Raw genomic sequence first — 20,274 nt, forward strand, 5'->3', positions numbered from 1 at the left:
CAAATATCTGAAGGTAACACGCAAACTTGTTGATTAGTAATCATAACTTTAAATCACAGTAATAGAGATTGACTACCAGTGAGAAACATTCCATTTGAGCTGTTCATTGTAGACGATCTTTGGTGTATAGATTGTGACAAGTTTCTACGGTTTTGCATGCTATTCTTTAAGGAAGAAGAGCAGGTTTTGGAAGATGTGTCTAAAGGGGCCATCTAATTTGAAAGCAAGATGAGTTTCCTCTTTAGCTTCCAACCATACAACCGTAGGGTGGTGTGGTTTACCCTTTGATCAGGTGACAGCTCAGAAAGCATCCCCTTAGTCAAAGCAGCATCTTAGCGAGGGAGGGAGTAGGGTGTTGGTACTTCAGCAGAGCATTGCTCCTGCATCCCACGTCCAAACCAGAGCTGTGCTCCACGTTTGAAAAACTCTGAGCAAATAAACTGACGGGTATCTGACACACAAGATGGGGAGCGGAATTAGTTCCGAGAGCAAGGAGTCCGCCAAAAGATCAAAAGAACTGGAGAAGAAGCTTCAGGAAGATGCGGAGCGAGATGCAAGAACTGTCAAGTTGCTGTTATTAGGTAACATTTATTCCCCCACTACTTTCAAAAGACTGATTTTTTTTTCGGTCGTGGTATATTTACTTTTCTCAACCTTTAATTTCAAGTGGAATACCATGCGAGAGATTTATTGTAAAAATGTGTTTGGAAACTTAAATAGACTTTATGTGCGCTCTATAAATACTCACCAATATCTTTTTTGTTTAGTATTTTATTATGTGTTTTTTGGTTAAACAGAGAGACAGATATTTATTAGACGATTCAATTTCTCTGTCAATAATACGAGTTACTATTATTAAAAGAAAAGTCATATACATTTCTTATTTTATTGCATCCTAATCATTTCCTGAATGTGGCTTTTTAGTACTGAAAACAATCCTTGAATTACAAGTTATAAAGATTTGTGTTATTTTGTTTGAACAGAAATATGTTGAGCTGTTTGATATCAAAGTTAATGTTAGTTAATTACTTGTGCTGTTAAAATTAATTAGTCTCAACTTATTTAGAGAGTAATGATAAGGTACTTTAAATTATATTAACAATATTATTCAGGCTTCTGAAGACTGCCTGTAATATTGTCTGAATACTTGAAAAATACTTCACTTAAATCCCTTTAGGCTATTTGTATTCATTCTGGTCAAGAACTATGTCTCTGCTCTCTTTTCATTCCCGCAAAACTCAGCACAATGTTCTACCAAGACTATAAATTCAATAAATATTCAATGAATTGAAAATAATCTATATATCACACATTTTTCTAAACATAAACAATTTAACATGTAGTGGTCTCTGGAAGATAAATATGTTTTTGAAATAAAAACCTATAAAAAGAAAACAAAACAAAAACTTTAATGGCAGTTGTGTGTTCCTCCTGCTCTTAGTAATACACAAAAGGACTTCATTTTATTTCAGAATCTTCCACGCAACAAAATGCCCTCATTTTTTTTTTTTTTTGATGAGGAAGATTGTTGCTGAGCTAACATCCATGCCAACCTTCCTCTATTTTGTATGTGGGTCGCCACCACAGCATGGCTTGATGAGCGGTATGTGGGTCTGTGCCCAGGATCCGAGCCTGTGAACCCTGTACCTCCAAAGCAGAGCGCACGAACTTAACCACTATGCCACTGGGTTGGCCCTGTCCTCATTTTCTTAAGTGCCCCTTTACTGTGCCTAATTTGCTCCCAGAGGCAAGTGTGTCTCAGAAACCAGCTGTGGGATTCCCAGCACCTGCTCCTCAAAGGGAAGGAGATGCGCTTTCCCTCTGCGCACAGGCTCTGTGGCGCACACCTGCCCACAGCACAGGCAAGTACCCACCTGGACAGAGGCAGGTGACTCAGAAAGACGTGGGCCAGCTGTTATGAAACCAGCAAACACTCTTTCCCCAACACTCTAGAGCATTCTCTGAGGCTTTGATCAAGAGCGAAAGTAATGTGGACATAGAAAAAGCAAATAAAAGGCAAGAAGGAAGGCCAAACACTCCTATAAATGCATTCTCTGTCCCTCTTGTGCTAAAAACAACCGTACAGGAGAACAAAAAAGCACATTAAAAATCCCATGTTTGAATAAAATTCCAAAAGAATAGACATATTTTCAATACACTAATTATTTTTAGGTTAAAGTGGTGGGTTAGATCAAGAAGAAAGCGTTACTTTTTGTACCAGAGATATAAAACAATCATTCGTGGCACTGTTACGTCTTCTACTTTCCAAGACAATCACAATTACACAAATTCAGTCCCCAAGTTACCATATCATACGCTTGGATTTATTTGGTTCCAACAATATATGCACCTAACTTCTCAGTCACATCGTATTTATACAAAATAAATCAAATTCTCTTAAGCTCTTCCTATCTCAATTATGTTCCAAACACTTGCGTAAGGCTTCCCTTCTGGACGCTGAGCTCTGTGCTTGATGACCCGATCGTCGAGTTTAAATCAGCAAAGTCTTGTAACAACTCTGCTTTGATTCTCGTCTTTGAATTGAACTCCAGTTCTCTAAACTGTAATTTTTATATTCAACTTGGCCTCATTAAGACATAAAAGTATTCACTGGACCTAAACTAAACCTCCCCATCCAATGAAGAAATTGATTTGATTTCTCTTATCTTTGAAACAATGATTCTCATTCATTAGTGTGGTCTGAACAAGAGTTTGTATCAACAAGCACGTGTCATGTTAAACCCTAGCAATGATCAGACCCTGAGTCTAATTCTATTTTTATAAAAGTTAGAAATCAAAAAAACATTTGTGGCAGAATTCACTCTTTATGCTTATCCTCTTATTATCTGACGGATTTCTAGGTGCTAAACATAACACGACTTTCCAAATTTCACGTGTACTGTAAGTAGATGGACCATTTGGTATCATTGGACACAAGATTTCACCGAATCTGAAGAGCTGATGAAGTGCTACTTTGCAGAAAAAGGATCACCTTGCAGACATGGTCCTCCTTTTTATGGCTTTCAGACATTTAGTAAAATTACAGAAGAGATGCTCAATCTTTTTCTTTAGCAAAAAGCTGGCTTCTAAGAAATGTTGGCGATGGCTCACGTACTCCTGGGACATTTGATAACTGCCATCAAGACAATAATGTCATGTGCTTAAAAAAAAAAATACCCCGTAAAGATGCCCTGGAAAGAGTACATTTAATAAGAAAAACAAATTCTAATGAATAAGATGTTCTTTTGCAGACTTCCTAAGTTAGTTTTTTGACGTCTTAAGTTACAAATGTTTGGATAAACTTTCATTCTATTCAAAAGAAACGCCTGCCATCAAATTGTGGGATCAGTATGATAGTGTTTCCATGTTTCCCACATCTCCTCTTTTTATATTTATTTCAAATTTCAGTTTGAATTTATTTATCTTACCACATTACTTTCTTTTTTTATCTTTGACAAATTTCCATCACCTAAGCTGGCTCGGTTCAAAGCTTTACGGGAGGCATAGGGAAGAACTTAGCTTTGTTTGTTCTTCGTGTTGGAAACATTGCCACTCGCTCCACAGCTCTCAGGGACGATGATGTAATCAGCTGCCGCCGGTGGTTTCCAGCCATGTCACAGATTGTTAGTCGTCGGTGCTCTTTTGCTTTAGTTCTGAAATTTTTATTCTTTATTTTTCTGTGTGCTATATTGTAAACATCACACTGTTATTTTTTTAATGGTGCCATCTGAGTTTCATTGTCTTAAAGTATTATTCTAATCATCTGACTCTTAAAAAGATGAACTTGGATGGAGCCTAAAGATAAAAGAATATCTACTTTAAATGTTTTTATTTTTATTTACTCAGCTAATCATCATTTTCAGATGTCGTAAATGGTCCCACTTACTCAACAAATGGATTTTTGAAGCTGTGTCTTTTTCTACTATGACAGTAGGAGAATTATAATGATTCTGACACTATCTAAAAGCTTGTTACAAAATAACCGGTAAAATAAAACTTGCACAGAATTAGCTAAATAGGTTTATCCACCTGGCAGACTGGGGAGAAGACAATTTAATAGTCGTGGAGTAGAATGTGTTTTTAAGCCCTTTGAGGTAAAAATTAGTTTGCTAATACTTTCAACAAATGTTATGCTTTTTTCACTTCTCTGAGTGAAACGAGAGATGAGAAGAGTAACCACAAAAAGATTGAGTACCAAATGATGGGGCTAGCCATGTGGCCTCAGAGAAACCACGGGTGTCAGAGTGTTGTGTGAGCTGTAAAAATCCAGATGGATGTGGTTTATTCTCGTTGTGTAATAGATTCCTAAATCTGAAATAAATCAAAAGTCAATAAGGTATACAATTTTTCTTCCTTTTATGTACACCTAAGAGAAAAGAGGACATAAGACTGAGGTTAAATCAAAGTTCTTATTTTTATTCTGTTTTTAAAAAATAGGTCTTTATTTTTTAGTTTTAGAAAGAATCTCTAGATATGAGTAGAAGAGAATGCAGAGAACTGGAGATGGCCCTGATTCGCTGCCTAGATTATAAATTCATCAAGTGTAAGAAATTCTATTTTGAATTTCCATTACACCAATAGAGTCAGAGCTTATCTATGGATGTGATCAGATAAACAGATCCCCCGGAATAACTACATTAAGATTAACCAATACATTGCTTTCTGATCAACTAGTGATAGAAGAATCTTGTGGAAAACATGTAGGACATATTCCTAAGCAATGTTTCCAATTTTTTATTTTGCTTTATTCATCCAAACTAAAGCCTTTCTTTCCTTCTTCTAATAATAACACATTTTTGTTTTAAAATATTATAAAATAATTTATTTTATTTTCTGTTTGTAAAAATATCCCGTCTTGGGGAGACATGAATACATTTAATACAAATGTTTAAAATTGCTTTTCAGTAAAGTGGAGAGAAAACAGGCAAAAAGTTCTTCCTGGAGAGTTTCAAATTGTCTGCAAAGTGCAATGGACTGTTTGCGCTGTAACAATTTAACAGTTCCAGAGACAAAGACAGATATTTATAATGGCCCATTTATTTATAAAGAATGTCAGAGGGCAGCATCCAATAGCTTTGCTGTTTAGTACTTTTAACACGTCTTTCTAAAGTCCCTTTTTTCCAACAGGCAAAAGCGTGTACACAAATGCTTTCCATGTGTTTGGTTGTCTTATCTCAAATAATCAGCACATCTTAAAAATAGACTCCAAGTCTCTTATGTGAAAGATGCAAACCGTTTATTGAGGTACATTCCCTAGTCTGCCAGATGATGTTACTTGTTATAATGAGATTAAAGTTCCTGTCTTGCTGAGGTGACTCTTGTCAACCGTAATTTAACAGAACCTCTCTAGTAATATCACAGAATATTTTAATATTCACTTTTTCATTCATACCCTGAATTATCAATTCAGGAACAGTACTGCACCTTTAAAGACATTTATATAAGCAACGTGAGCAGTTAATACAAAGCTGTTTGCCCCTCGGTGCTGTTAGAAAGGAAGAGGGCGGTGAAACATTGGATAGTGTAGACTCCATGATGTTTCATATAAAATGTAGCTCCAATTAAGATTTTAGGCTCCGATTCAGAATCCAGCTCCCTACTGGAGTTCCCTGCAAACACTGATGTGTAAATACATCAATGTGGAATTTGAACCGGAAGAAGTAGGATTCAAGATGAGACTGAGGGTGAGACTCATCCAGAGATAAAAAATACCCATTCAGGGGCCAGCCTCGTGGCTGGGTGGTTAAGTGCACACACTCCACTTCTGCGGCCCAGGGTTTCACTGCTTCGGATCCTGGAGGCGGACATGGCACCGCTCATCAGGCCATGCTGAGGCGGCGTCCCACATGCCACAACCAGAAGGACCTACGACTAGAATATACAGCTATGTACCAGGGGGCTTTGAGGAGAAGAAGGAAAGGAAATGAAAGGAGATGAGCAACAGATACTAGCTCAGGTGCCAATCTTTTAAAAAAACCCCAAATACCCATTCAGTTTATTAGCTCCTGATGCTTATAAAGTAGAAGACGTGAGTTTAATTCCTGCCTCAATATTTTATGTTTAAATAGAATAAATTTGCTACTTTGAATTGTTCCTTTTTTTAATCATGGTAACATTGGTTTACAACATTATATAAATTTCCAGTGTACATCATTGCATTTTGAAAAATATGCCCACTACCAGGGTCCTAACCCCAGAGATTGATTTATTTGACCAGAATCAGATGCAGGTGTGATATATATATATATGTATATATATATAAATTTTTTTTTTTTTTTTTTTTTTGGTGAGGAAGATTGGTCGTGAGCTAACATCTGTTGCCAGTCGTCCTCTTTTTGCTTGAGGAAGATTGGCCCTCAGCTAACATCTGTGCCAGTCTTCCTCTATTTTATGTGGTACACCACCACAGCATGGCTTGATGAGCAGTGTGTAGGTCTGCGCCTGGGATCCGAACCCAGAACCCCAGGCCACCGAAGCAGAGTGCGTGAACTTAACCATTATGCCACTGGGCTGGCGCTGTTTCATTTTAGCTCTGTTTCTGATAGAATGAATCTCATATTTCTCTCCACTGCTTCTGTTATTGTTTTCAATCTACAAAAAAAATTGTATGAAATAGATATCGTTATTTTCATTATGGAGAAGAAGAAAATGAGAACTTAAGATTAATTCTGTTTCTAAGACCACAAATTAGTTTACAGGAAAACAAAGCCTCATGTTTTTATCTGTGTCAGTTTTAAATTAGCATCTGCATTTGAAGCTCTATGAAACAGAGAACACATCTGCTTTGCTTTTCACTGAATTGCCCTGGCTTAGCAGGAAAGCGTGCCTCGTGCACGGAGCAAAGACAGAATCAGAATCTAAAAGGTTTCTGAGAGTCGTTCATGGTAACTAAAGCACAGACGTACATTTGGCTCGTGGAAATAGAGCTAGAAAAGAGCCATATGTGCGATTCCATAAGGAGTTTGTTTTTTAAGTCACCAGGAACACATTGATGGGTTTTAAGAATCTAAGTGAGAATGAGAATACTTGGATTTCTTTGTCAAAGACCATCCTGGCTACACTGTGAGACAAAGATCTCATGAGGATGTTTGAGGTAGCGAGGCCAGTTAGGAAATTGTCACTACTATGCAAATATTTGATAAGATTGTAAATGAAGACAGAAATTACGAGTTTGGAAGTAAGATTTGAGGGACATTAGGAAACAAAATCCACAGACCTTGATGGCTGACTGCATGTGGGTGTCAAGTGAGAGGAATGATGATGGGCAGAATTGGGTATAGTGATTATGTTATTCATCGGTGTGTGAAACTCAGGACAAAGTTTAGGTTGGGGAAGAAATGAAAGGAGTAACAATTTGGGACATCCAAATTTGTGATATTTGTGGCACAATCAAAAGGAGATATCCATTAAATAGATAAACATATGGGTCTGGAAATTAGGAAGGATAACTTGAGTGAGAGCCATAGATCTGATATAGTCTATCCTCTGTGTTCCTTTTCATCCAGTGTGTGTGGGCTGAACATGTAATCAACAAAGGCCTTTATTCGAACCTTAATTTATATAAAACATTGTGTACATAGCTGCTCCCACAGTTATGAACACTTAGACAAATATCAGTTTATCATCTATGTTTCTATCTAAAATAGGCCTATGTGAGAAAAATCACAAAATTCTGTATTTATTTTCCTCCCTTTTTAGGTTAAAAGGTATATTCATAAGCTAAGAAAGATGACAAATTTGTTAAAATACTCCAAAATCCAAGAAGACTTACATGACGTATTCAATATTATCAGATTTTTTAAAACAAGTATAAAATTGGAAATATTCAGATGAAATTTCATTAGGAAAGAGTTCATAGCCACAACATTCTTTCCCACAAGTGAAGCATGCTGGTTTGGCTGATGAGGAATTTTATGGATTCACGATGCTTATTATTACTGTGTCGCAGAAGGAGGTACCCAAACATACTAATAGTCGTAGAAATATATCTGACACCACATGCCTACTGATGTGATACACTGAAAAAAACCAGTATTATTTATACCATATTTATGCTAAAATATTTAATTGAATCTAATCATCAAACATATACAGAATTGGACATTATGTAATAAATTGTCCTAGACCTTAGAAAAATGTCATGAAAACAAAATAGCAACAACAACAACATGACAAGGGAAATGTTCTAAATTAAAAGAGTTTAAATAGCATTATAACCAAAGGAAATGTATAAACTTTGGTTGGATCTTGGATCCAAGAAATATAAACGGTATGAAAAGCATATTTTGGAACAATCAGACAAATATGAATATGGAGTGTATATTAGATAACATTTTGGATTAATATAAATTTTCTTAAGCCTGAAAATAGTATTGTGGTTTAGTATTGAAAAATAGCCTTATTCTTAGAAGACATATTCTGAAATATTTATGAGTGAAGTGTCTGATTGCTTTCAAAGTGTCAGCAGAACAAAGCATATGAATATATACATGCATGTGTGTGCAAGTTTATATCTATATAAAACCTGTATAATATATGTATAGGAAAGAAGGCAAACACAACAAAGCACCAATAACTGGTAACGGTGAACGTTATAAAATGCAAGTTTCTAATGTACTATTTTCTCAAACTTCTGTAGGTTTTAAGACTATCAAAATAAAAAGTTTGGGGAAAAGGAGTGAACATTAGGATATTAATTATTTTTCTGGTAAAAGAAAGTATACAAATTTATCTGCAAATTCATCCATTTAGCTTTACAAATGAATTCTACCAAATAGCTCATGAATAGATCATTTAAAAATTACATAAGCTTTTTTTAGGAAATTCTTCTCAGTGTATTAACTGACAACCTTGACAACAAATTTTGAAAAGACGATAATCACAGGCCAATCTCCCTCGCAAACATAGATACAAAAACCAAAGCAAAATGTTAGCAAACTGATTCCAGCAATGTATAAAATGTAAACATAAATTAATTAAATAGTGTGGGGGGGTATCCCAAGAATGGCTGGTTGAAATACTAGTAGAACGTTAATTAATGTTATTCACCAAGTTATCAAAATAAAGGAAAAAAGCATCACGACTATGTCAGGGCACGCACACACAATGTAGATAAACTTCTTTCATCCGTTCACGCCATTGTTGGTGGCGAGCGTTTAGCGTTGTTGACTACAGACAGTAACAAGGACTTAGAATGATGGATGGGAGTGACGCACTTTCCTGCCCTTGACCTTCTCCTCTTCAATGCTCTTCTCAGCGGTTTGGGTGAAGGTGGATAAGGCAGCATTTCACACGAGTAAGATTCAGGGTTTGGAAGGATATAGTAACAGATAAAGTTAAAATTCCAAGTGATCTCAACTAGCAGAAACGCTTTGCCCGAATAAGTAAGATGGAATTTAATAGATACTGTTAATTGAGGTTCAAAATCAATTATACACACGTATGTGGGAGAATCTGTTTGCTAAGTGGTGATGTGGAAAAGAGTAGAAAAAATTTAACTACTGCAAGCCCAATATATGATAAAGCTACAAAGAATAAAAGAAAGCAGACAAACTAATCATGGTCCTTATTAAGAAAAGTGTTCTACGTATTTAAAAACAAGTACCAGGCCTGAGGCCAACCTAGGTTGCATTTCTATCCTGCTCCATCAGAAAATCAGTGCTGTTGATAAAAGACCTGGTATATGGCACAATTTTCAGTTCCAGAGTTCCAGAAGGGCATCGGCTCTTGCATGGAGTGTGGTTCAGAGGGTAAGGGTCAAAAAACCACGTTCCATGAGAAAGGATTAAAGGAATGGAACACATTAATACTTAAAAAGTCTCTTAGAAAAGAGAGAGCGCACGCTTCAAATAACAGAAAACGTGGAGAGCTCACTGTATGTTAGAGTGTGTCCCAGGCATTTCACATCTGTCATTTAATCTGCCAAAACGCCAAGAGGTAGATATTAATAACCCAATTTTATAAAAGAGGAAACCGACTCTCAGAGAGATTAAATCTGATCAAGACACTCCAAGTCAGAAATGTGTGCCAGTTCATATTTATTTAATTCCAAAACATGAGAATGCCTACTGCATTTTCCTGCCTTCTGTCTAGACTGTTTGAAGTGCTGTCGGGAGGGAGAGACTGATAATCTTGTTGTTGCTCCATGAGAAAGAGGAATGGTGAGTGGAACAAAATGAAGTTGGTTCAAAAAGGGCTACTCTCAAACTATTACATGCCAACAGTCTCCCAACCGATGACAAGCAGACACTGCATCCCAACATGTCTACGAAAGCACAGTGCTTTCATATTAATTCAAAATAAGTGAATTTAAAATAATGTATAAGTGTTGCAATCATTTTGATGTTGACATTACTAGCGCATAGTTAAAAAGAAAGCAACAGCATAGCATTCACGTGGGAGTCAGGAGACAGTTTGTTTCAAGGTACATCTGGGACTTGGGTGACTATCATAATCTCTACTGGATATATTTTTCTTGTGTGTAGAAGGAAGAAATGTGCATAGCTGGTTGCTTTCTAAAGTTTCCTCCTTCTGTACAATTATGTGATTTTTAAGACCAACTCCAAAACACCTTCTGCATAACCGTTAGTCAAAGTGTTTATTCTCTTTTTGTTTGTTTTAACATGTTGTACCAAATAAGCAATGAAGCCTTGAGTGTGTTCAGTTGAAGTTTAGTTATAGGTGTAGATATCATGTAGCTTTAAAATCGTTTTTAGTATTTGTAAATTAAAATGTGGACTAGAATCTCTAATTTATTCTTATTAAGAATGAAATAATTTGAGTGTTAAAGTATGAATTAAGCACAAATTTAAATATTTAACTACTTAAGGCACTATCTACTTCAAAGAAATAAATGCGTATCTTGGTAAAATTCCCTTGGTGCCCCTTGACCCAGATAATAACTTTAGTGATGGCCGCAGTCTTGAAGGAAAAGATTATTTGAGGACACCCACGGCCCGTGTGAACGTGCTGTTCGAGGTCTATATTTGACTCTGGAACATGATCTAATCTTACAAGAATGGAATGATTATTGTGAACTAAGACCTAGAAACATTGTGAGAATGGGCCTCAACGCTTTCTGAAATAACTTTGCAGTGGAGTTCCAAACAATAAACGAGATTTTTGGAGAGATTGCTTTTCTTCAGGAATTTTCCCGTTAGTGCTGTGTTTGACTATACTGGAGCTTCGTATAGAAAGACTGAAGTCGCTATGTTGAGCCAGGAGTGATCCAGAAACCTTTTTTAAAGGCTTCCAAGGGAAAGAAGTAATGTTTCATTATAGTTTTATAAAAATCTACATTTTTTAAAGCAGTTGATCATTCTGCTTATCTGAGACACATCCTTCATGACCAGCTGAGTTATAAAGACTCTTTATGTAATAACGTACCCACTGGCGTCAGAAATAACTTTGGAAACTTGCCATGTCGTAGTGTCATCTGTATGACTACCGGTTGGCCACATTTGTGAAGCCTGAAAGACGATTTTGAATGTACATTAACTCTCTGACATTGTCTAAAAGTCACTTTTTTTCAGATTTATGATAAATTTTTTGCTAGTCAGTAATACAGAATGAATATAATGAAATTGGATTATGATTATTTAACAGTTTTAATGTATTCAATACCGGTTCTTAGTGGATACTGTATTCGTCCATGATGTATATGCTGATACAATTCGGAAAAATTCTTTACACATTTTTTTTCATTATTCTCAAGGTAGATAATTTATTTAAGTGAAAATTCTCTAAATTTCTTTCACTTCATGTAGAAGTCATAGATATTATAGAATTATTTAAAGAAATGTTTATTGATAGAAACGAGACATTCTTTTCTCGGTCTCAGATTTTCTCGGCAGTTTCTCTCCCCGATATTTCCACTCTGTTTGAACAAAATACAGCACTAAATACAGCGGAGCGGACAAGTACTGGGGTTCCTATTGGGCCCGTCGGTTTTCCTCCCACTTCCCCGTCACTCAGCGATTTTCCATATAGCAAAATTGAAAAAATATATTTGAAGAAGTGAGATATTCTCCAAATCCATCAACTGGCTAGGATGATGATATAATTTCTACCGTCCACGTCTATTGTTGGCGAGTTTAAAACAAAAACCATCAAGAGCAGTTTTATAATCTTGTTGGATAACTTTCCTTTCAAAGTGACACACATCCTGGAGCAAAATAGCTATTTTTCTAAAGCCAGCAAAGCAAGATATTGTGCAAAGCTCACTGATCTGCTCTTGCCACTCTTGCAAACAAGCAGTGCTCAGCTTTGTAAAATAATATAGCCAGTCGTCTTCTGAAAATGGGTGAGGTGATATTTTAGTGTGATTTTTATTTTATTCTCGAATGTTTCGTGATTGGACATGGCAGCCTCCATTCAACGAGGCACTCGTGCCCAATCTGTCACTTTGCGTTTATGTTAACAAAAGTCTGTGAAGAAAGGTTAGCAAATTGCTGGGGTTGATTTTGCGTTCATCAACTTTGTTCCAAATTTCACAGTGTGGTGTGGACCACACTAGCACAAAACCACAAAGCCAAGTGCGCTGGAGGTTTACCCAAGAGGAAGAATCCACACGTCACGACCAGGCAATACAGCATCGCTTCCCAGGGCCCCCCCACTCTGCTTTCCTCAGTGTCCTACAAGGCGGGCAGCTGTTTCAGGTAACGGCAGAAATAAGATCCATTTGGGTATGCCCGAGACAAGACAAGTTTGCCGTGAAATAGAACTAAATTGCAAATGTATATGACCTTGCAAATCAGGCAGAAATGTTTCAATGTGGAAAAAAAAGATACATAATACTGAGGACAAAATGTTATTTTTGGAGTGTCAGTTTTCTTCGTACTGTTCTCGGTGCAACGAATGAAGACCCCGGCCCTTGTGGTGTTTACCTTGCAGTGACGAAAGACAGACAGGAAAAATTGAAAACACCATGTGAATCGTTTGTAAGGTTGTAGAATAAGATAAGCGCTAGGAACAAAGTGGAGTAGGCAAAGGACGATAAAGTGGGTGACAGTGGGGTTAAATATCTACATAGGGTAGTCGGAGTCCTCTGGTTCAACATATATTTTGATGTAATTTGAATAAAATTCTGAGACTCGGGGTTACCAAAAGTCATATTACTTTTGCTTCCACAAAATCATACTAGTTTTGGTAAAACTAGGCACTTGACTACCAAGCTGAGGGATATGTCTATGTCTATTAGTTTTCATGAATTTAGGGTTTTCCCTGGGAAATTTTAAAATTGTCTTAGTTGTGCTACTTTGAAGTAGGTCCAAAATTTGCAGGCACACGGAGACTTCAAAGATATCCTATGACCCAGTTCCTGGAACTTCCAGTAAATACCGAGCCCTCTGCTTCTCTTAAAGCTACAGAAATTAGTATGAGACTGAAAATTTACTGCTGGGCATTTTATGCCAGACCCTTGGTCACTATCATTTTTCAATATCATATTTTTAATGATAAGTGTTCATTGTAACCTGAGGAAACATCCTAAAGGACATGATTTTGCATCGATTATAAAATACTGAGTTTTCCTCAGTACTTTAGAGATTTATTGGTGATTCTATCTAAACATTTTACAAACAAATTCATATTATCAAGTTTTATCAACTCTTGGTGACTCTGCTTTTCTCCCGTCTGTAAAACCAGAACTTTTAAACTTCAAGAAGCCCCCTGAATTTGCTCCTTCCCCACCCCCATCCCTCACATGTCGACTCATAAATAAGTAAAAACTAAAAAGTTTGTTCTTGTACTCTATCCATACCTTACATATTGTAGTAATTTTAAGGAAATTCTTTCATCTTTTTTGCTCTCGAGTCATATTCATTTTCAGTTTCTTTTCATGTGGCAGTCACCCTTACACCATTATCATTTTAAACATCCTTGTATGAATCCTCCTGAGTCCCACGGCATTTATTCTACTGCTGAGAATACAGCTATAAATATGTAATGCCCTACTTTATAAAGCAGACATAGATTCAAGTTATTATGGCAGCATAGTGTTGAAGTGTTTTGATTTACGTGCTGTATTCTTCCTAATAATGACATATAATGTTGTTGGTTTTCTAAATGTTGGTGGTTTATATTTTTTCAACAAGATTATCGAGACAAAATTTATATATAATAATTTACAGATACTTAAAGGGTCCAATTTGATGACCTCTGACAGATGTATACACCCACGAAACCATCACTATCATGGTCAAGATACTGATATTTTCATCACCTCCCCATTTTTCTCATGCCGCTTTGTGATCCATCCCTTCCTCCTCCCTCTTGTACAGGTAACCAGTGATGTGGATTCTGTCACTGTGCTGTGGTTTGTACTTTCTAGAATTTTTTTTTAATTTTTTTTTTTCGGATGTACATCGTATTTCAAATTCTGGATACATTACATCATGTTCACCACCCGAACACTAATTATAGTGCATCCCCTCACATGTGAGCCTGATCACCCCTTGTGCCCTCCCCCCTCCCCCCTTCCCCAATGGTAACCACCAGTCCAATCTCCAATGCTATGTGCTTTTTTTTTTTGTCGTTTGTATCTTCTACTTATGAGTGAGCTCATATGGTATTTGACTTTCTCCCTCTGACTTATTTCACTCAGCATAATACCCTCAAGGTCCATCCATGTTGTCACAAATGGCCGGATTTCATCATTTCTTATGGCTGAGTAGTAGTCCGTCATGTACAAACACCACATCTTCTTTATCCATTCGTCCCTTGATGGGCACCAAGGTGCTTCCAAGTCTTGGCTATTGTGTATAATGCCGCAATGAACATAGGGGTGCAGGTATCTTTATGCCTTTGTGTTTTCAAGATCTTTGGATAAATACCCAGCAGTGGAATAGCTGGATCATATGGTAGATCTATTCTTAATTTTCTGAGGATACTCCAAACTGTTTTCCATAGTGGCTGCACCAGTTTGCACTCCCACCAGCAGTATACAAGGGTTCCCTTCTCTTTACATCCTCTCCAACATTTGTTGTTTCCTGACTTGTTAATTATAGCCATTCTGACCAGAGTGAGGTGATACCTCATTGCAGTTTTGATTTGCATTTCCCTGATAGCTAACGATGTTGAGCATCTTTTCATATACCTGTTGGCCATCCGTATATCTTCTTTGGAGAAATCTCTGTTCAGATCTTTTTCCCATTTTTGAATTGGGTTGTTGGTTTTTTTGTTGTCAAGCTGTATGAGTTCTTTGTATATTTTGGATATTAACCCCTTATCTGATATATGGTTTGCAAATATCTTCTCCCAGTTAGGTTGTCTTTTCGTTTTGTTGATGGTTTCCTTTGCAGTGCAGAAGATTTTTAGTTTGATGTAGTCCCATTTGTTCATTTTTTCTTTTGTTTCCCTTGCCCGGTCAGACATGGGACTTGAAAATATGCTGCTCAGACCAATGTCATACAGCGTACTGCCTATGTTTTCTTCTAGAGGTCTCATGGTTTCAGGTCTTACATTCAAGTCTTTAATCCATTTTGAGTTGATTTTTGTGCACGGTGTAAGGTAATGGTCTACATTCATTCTTTTGCATAGCAATCTATAGATTCAATGCAATCCCTATCAAAGTTCCAACAGCATTTTTCACAGAAATAGAAGAAAGAATCCTAAAATTTATATGGAACAACAAAAGACCCCGAATAGCCAAAGGATTCCTGAGAAAAAAGAACAAAGCTGGAGGTATCACACTCCCTGATTTCAAATTATACTACAAAGCCATAGCAACCAAAACAGCATGGTACTGGCACAAAAACAGACACACAGATCAATGGAACAAAATTGAGAGCCCAGAAGTAAATCCACACGTTTATGGACAGCTAATATTCGACAAGGGAGCCAAGAGTATACCATGGAGAAAGGAGCGTCTCTTCAATAAATGGTGTTGGGAAAACTGTACTTTCTAGAATTTTATGTAAATAGAATAAATGTACTGTGGAGTATACAGAATAAATATACATACGGAATGTATAAAACAAATATACCCTTTTGTACCTTGCTTCTTTCACTGGGCATAATTATCTTGAGTTCACTGATGTTGTTGTGTGTGTCTATAGTTTGTTTCCTTTTATTGCTGGTTGCATTTTGTTGCAAAGATATGCTGCGTTTTGTTTATTTGTTTACCTGTTATTGGGCATTTGGGTGTCACTGCTTTGGGACTATTACGAGTAAAGCCGTTAGGAACATTCCTGTACAAATCCTAGAGAGGACACACATTTTCATTTCTTTGGAGTAGATACCTAGGAAGGTAATTGCTGGATTACACGATGCGTGTGTGCTTAATGTTTTAAGAGACTGCTACCTGTTTTCCAAAGTGACTGTACCATTTTCCTTCCAACCAGCAACGTCAGAGTATTTCAATTGCTCCACATCCTTGCCAATTCTTGGTATTGTGAACTTTTAAATTTTAGCCATTCTAACGGATATGTCATGCCATCTCTCTTTGGTTTAATTTGCATTTCCTTGATTACTAATGATATTGAACATTTTTTAATAAGATTATTGGTCACATATATCTTCCTTTGAGAAATATCAATTCAAATTTTTTTGTCTAATTTTATTGTTATGTCTTATTATGAACTTATCAGAATTTTTGTAAACCTAGCTACCAGTCTTTTGTTTGCTATATGTGATGTGAATATTTTCTCCTAGTCAGAGGCTTGTCATTTCATTTTCTTTTTCTTTTTTTTTTTTTGAGGAAGATTAGTCCTGAGCTAACTACTACCAATCCTCCTCTTTATGCTGAGGAAGACTGGCTCTGAGCTCACATCCATGCCCATCTTCCTCTGCTTTATATGTGTGATGACTGCCACAGCATGGCTTGCCAAGTGGTGCCGTGCCTGCACCTGGGATCTGAACTGGGGAACCCCAGGCCACCGAAGCAGAACATGCAAACTTAACCGCTGCACCACTGGGATGGCCCCAGTCATTTCATTTTCTTAATAATGTCTTTTGAAGAGCAAACATTTTTAACTTTGATTGGTCCAATTTATCAATTTTTTACTTTTTGCTTGTTTGTTTTTATGTCTTATCTCAGAAAATTTTGGCTACTGCAAGGTTACAAAGATTTTTCATCCACGTATCCCTCTCGAACTTTCATAGTTTTAGTATATATACGTATATTTATCAATCACTACAAATTATTTCTAGTGTGTTGTCATATAAGAGTTTTTCCACATCTGGTTGCTCCCACATCATTTGTTTAACATGTGAAGGGTATCTTTATACTGTTCTCCTTACAAAACGTTGCAAAATTTCTTACATCTTGGGATTTTCAGACTACCTTGCTTTATGTTTTATTTTGCACTAGAGATTGCAAAGAATTTCATGCTTATTATGTCATTGTAGTCTTCTAATAATCTTGTGAGTTAAGTATTCTCAATTTACAGATGAGGAAATTAAGGTGTTAAAGGACTTGTGAAGATATTTCACACACACACGCACACACATGGAGCCAAAACTCAAAGCCAGGTCATCACATTTTACTTCACTACTTCTCAGTTTTCATTTCCCAAGGAAATACTTCTTAATGGCAAAGGAGACTCAAGAAATATGTTCAAAAAGCCTTGAGACATAGCCTGAACAATGGTTGATTTTTTTCACTAAAAGTTCATGTTTTATATTCTAAAATTCATGTGACTTTTGTATTCCTCTACATGATGTTTGCAGAATGGACAAGACCAAAGTAAAGTTGTATGTTGTATGTCATCAATTAAACAAATGTTCCAGGTAAGTGCAGCAGGTTCCCTATGATGCTACTGCTGTCCGCCCCAGGAATGTGGAATCCATCCCCAGACACTCCCGTGTCATTCTCACCCCTTGGCTCTTGAGGTTTGTTTAGTGCTATTAGCAACTTTCCTTTGTTTAAACAGAAGAGAAATGTCTGTGTACTAATGGAATAGGCTGAGTGGTTCTGGAAATGAAAGATTACTGCTTAGTGGGGTTTTTCTTCTTGCTATTTAATCAAATAGGATATATAAGGAGACATTCTGGGAGAATGAGAGTGATACAGAGACCACGAAGCTGGGACCACTTTCCTTGGGTTGCAAATCCAGGAAATGCAAGCTTTCCAAATTATGTTCAAATGTGATAAGAGCATTTTTTCCTGCTGGTCTATGCATTTTGCTTTAGAAGATGCTCTCCACCTGGAACCAGACCCAAACCTGGGGCTAACATCAGTATAGAAGGGTTTGATCTTCTTCTGCTATCCTGGAAGGTAGACAGCTAACGCCTTCCAAGACCTGACTGAGAGATTCCTCTCCCTCTTTGTGTTGGAAAGGTATCTGCTAAAAATTCGCCCATGAGATAGCGATAGTCACAGGTTTAACATCTAGATGAATTTCGTGACTATTGGTTGGTAACACTTCCCTCTTTCTGTTGCAGGAGCAGGAGAATCTGGAAAGAGTACTATCGTTAAACAAATGAAGTAGGTACACAGTATTTTACATGTTGAATATTTGATGTCTGTCCATGTATTTGACTGTTCCTAAAATAAATACTTCTGGAAAATATGATTGGTAGTCGCTAAATCACAGGAAGTGGCAGAGCTGTCACGATTCCTCTGCTAATATTCTTCCTATCCTTTAGCAGAAAGCATAACAGATGAGTAATATTATAATTTCCATTTTTCTTTTAAATTTTGTCTCTCAGCAAGGTGAATAGTAAAAGCAGGTCTGTTTTAAATATGTTAATCTGCATATGATCTAGGGCTCTAATATTGTGGGTATCAGCCATAAACAATTCAAAATATGTCAATCAATGATCCCTGTGAATTTAGGAGAAAAGAATATTTTTAACCTAATTGGCATTTTGCCTACGTGGGAATTAAACGCATATTTAAAGTTATCCCAATCATACATTTCAATTTGTTCTGGTATTATTTTCCCTACTTTTTTTCTCTTTATAATGAAATAAGTAAACCTGAATTTCTTACTAAGGATATAATGAACACATAGGTGGTATATTCAAGAATGCAATGTCTAAATGAAAAATATGGAAATCGTCAAGTGGCGATGAGTATGTGAAACTGCATGGCTCTGTGACTGATGGAGAATTTTAAAGGACAATTCTTGCTATAGGAGAAAATGACAATCATTTTTTAGCTCATTGGTAATTATATGTTTGAGGACCTTGTTTTTTGGAACTTATCATATGAAGGAATAAGCCCAGTCAATGAAATTGTCTATTTATAGTCTAAACCACTCTGTTTTCTTCTTTCTGGTTAATAATGCCATGTAAGTTCCATATCAACCAATATTTAAGCCCCACCTTTGAAACTCCTCTCCCCTATATCTGCAACCATGTTTTTGACCTTCTCTCCTGTCTTCGAAGAACAGACTTTCTTTGTCCTGAACACTGATCAGCTCCTTCCTTGCACCCACATCACCTGGCCTTGCCTTGTAACATCACACTGTGTCTGCCTGTTCTCGTCCAGCTCATAGTCATGCTCGAACCTCTCAGACCCTGTCCATTCTCTATGAGGTTAAGAGCAGTAAAAAAAAAAAAATGACCAATTTTCTGACTATATGACCATTAAAACTTTTAAATATATTAAACCATACATATTATTAAACAAAAAATAGAAAACTAGAAAAAAATCTATAATAAATATGACAGATAAATAATTGACTACCTCAATATATGAAGACATAGATTTTTAAGAAAAACAATAAGCTGCCCAATATCTATATAAATGGGAAGAGACTGTCAACGGACAGTTCACTACAGACAATATTCGAATATTAAATATAAGTATTTTAGTTTAACCCCACTAATATAAAATAAATAAAAATTAAAGCAAAAATGAGCTATTTTTCATCTTTGTAAATTAGCAAACAATATTTTTTTGGGTGGGGGGTGAGGAAGATCTTCCCTGAGCCAACATCTGTGCCTATCTTCCTCCACTTTGTATATGGGGTGCTGCCACAGCATGGCTTGATGAGCAGTACGTAGGTCTGTGCCTGGGATCTGAAACAACCAATCCTGGGACACCAAAGCAGAGCATGCAACCTTAACCAGTACACCACCAGGCCAGCCCCAGAAAACAATGATTTTAAAACAATATTAGCCAATAAGGGTGAGGTAGTAAGAAGTGAATATTTCTCTTCACTACTTGTAAAATTATATGTTCTAGCAAATTTGTATAAATAATTTTTGCAATATACACAGTAAGCTGGGAAAATAATAACTATTGATCTTCTAAATACCTTTCTGAGAATTTTTAACAAAATGCTTTAAATTTGAAAAAGTATGAAAATAAAATAATGTAAATATGAA

At 36.5% G+C, this 20,274-nt stretch overlaps 1 protein-coding gene across 2 annotated transcripts in view; it reads left to right on the forward strand.

Moving 5' to 3' along the window:
- The window catches only part of GNAT3 (G protein subunit alpha transducin 3), a 65,894-nt gene that overhangs the window by 17,054 nt on the left and 28,566 nt on the right, over positions 1-20,274 (forward strand). The window contains exons 1-2 of one of the 2 annotated variants that reach the window (XM_008521954.2): positions 330-581; positions 18,382-18,424. In XM_008521954.2, coding sequence (XP_008520176.1) covers positions 464-581; positions 18,382-18,424 — 161 coding nt within the window. In that variant the 5' untranslated portion in view covers positions 330-463. Of the gene's footprint in view, positions 1-329; positions 582-18,381; positions 18,425-20,274 lie in introns of those variants that run through there. The other variant, XM_070615358.1, reaches the window with a different exon arrangement.

This window comes from Equus przewalskii, chromosome 4 (genome assembly GCF_037783145.1).
Source record: "Equus przewalskii isolate Varuska chromosome 4, EquPr2, whole genome shotgun sequence".
NCBI lineage: Eukaryota > Metazoa > Chordata > Mammalia > Perissodactyla > Equidae > Equus > Equus przewalskii.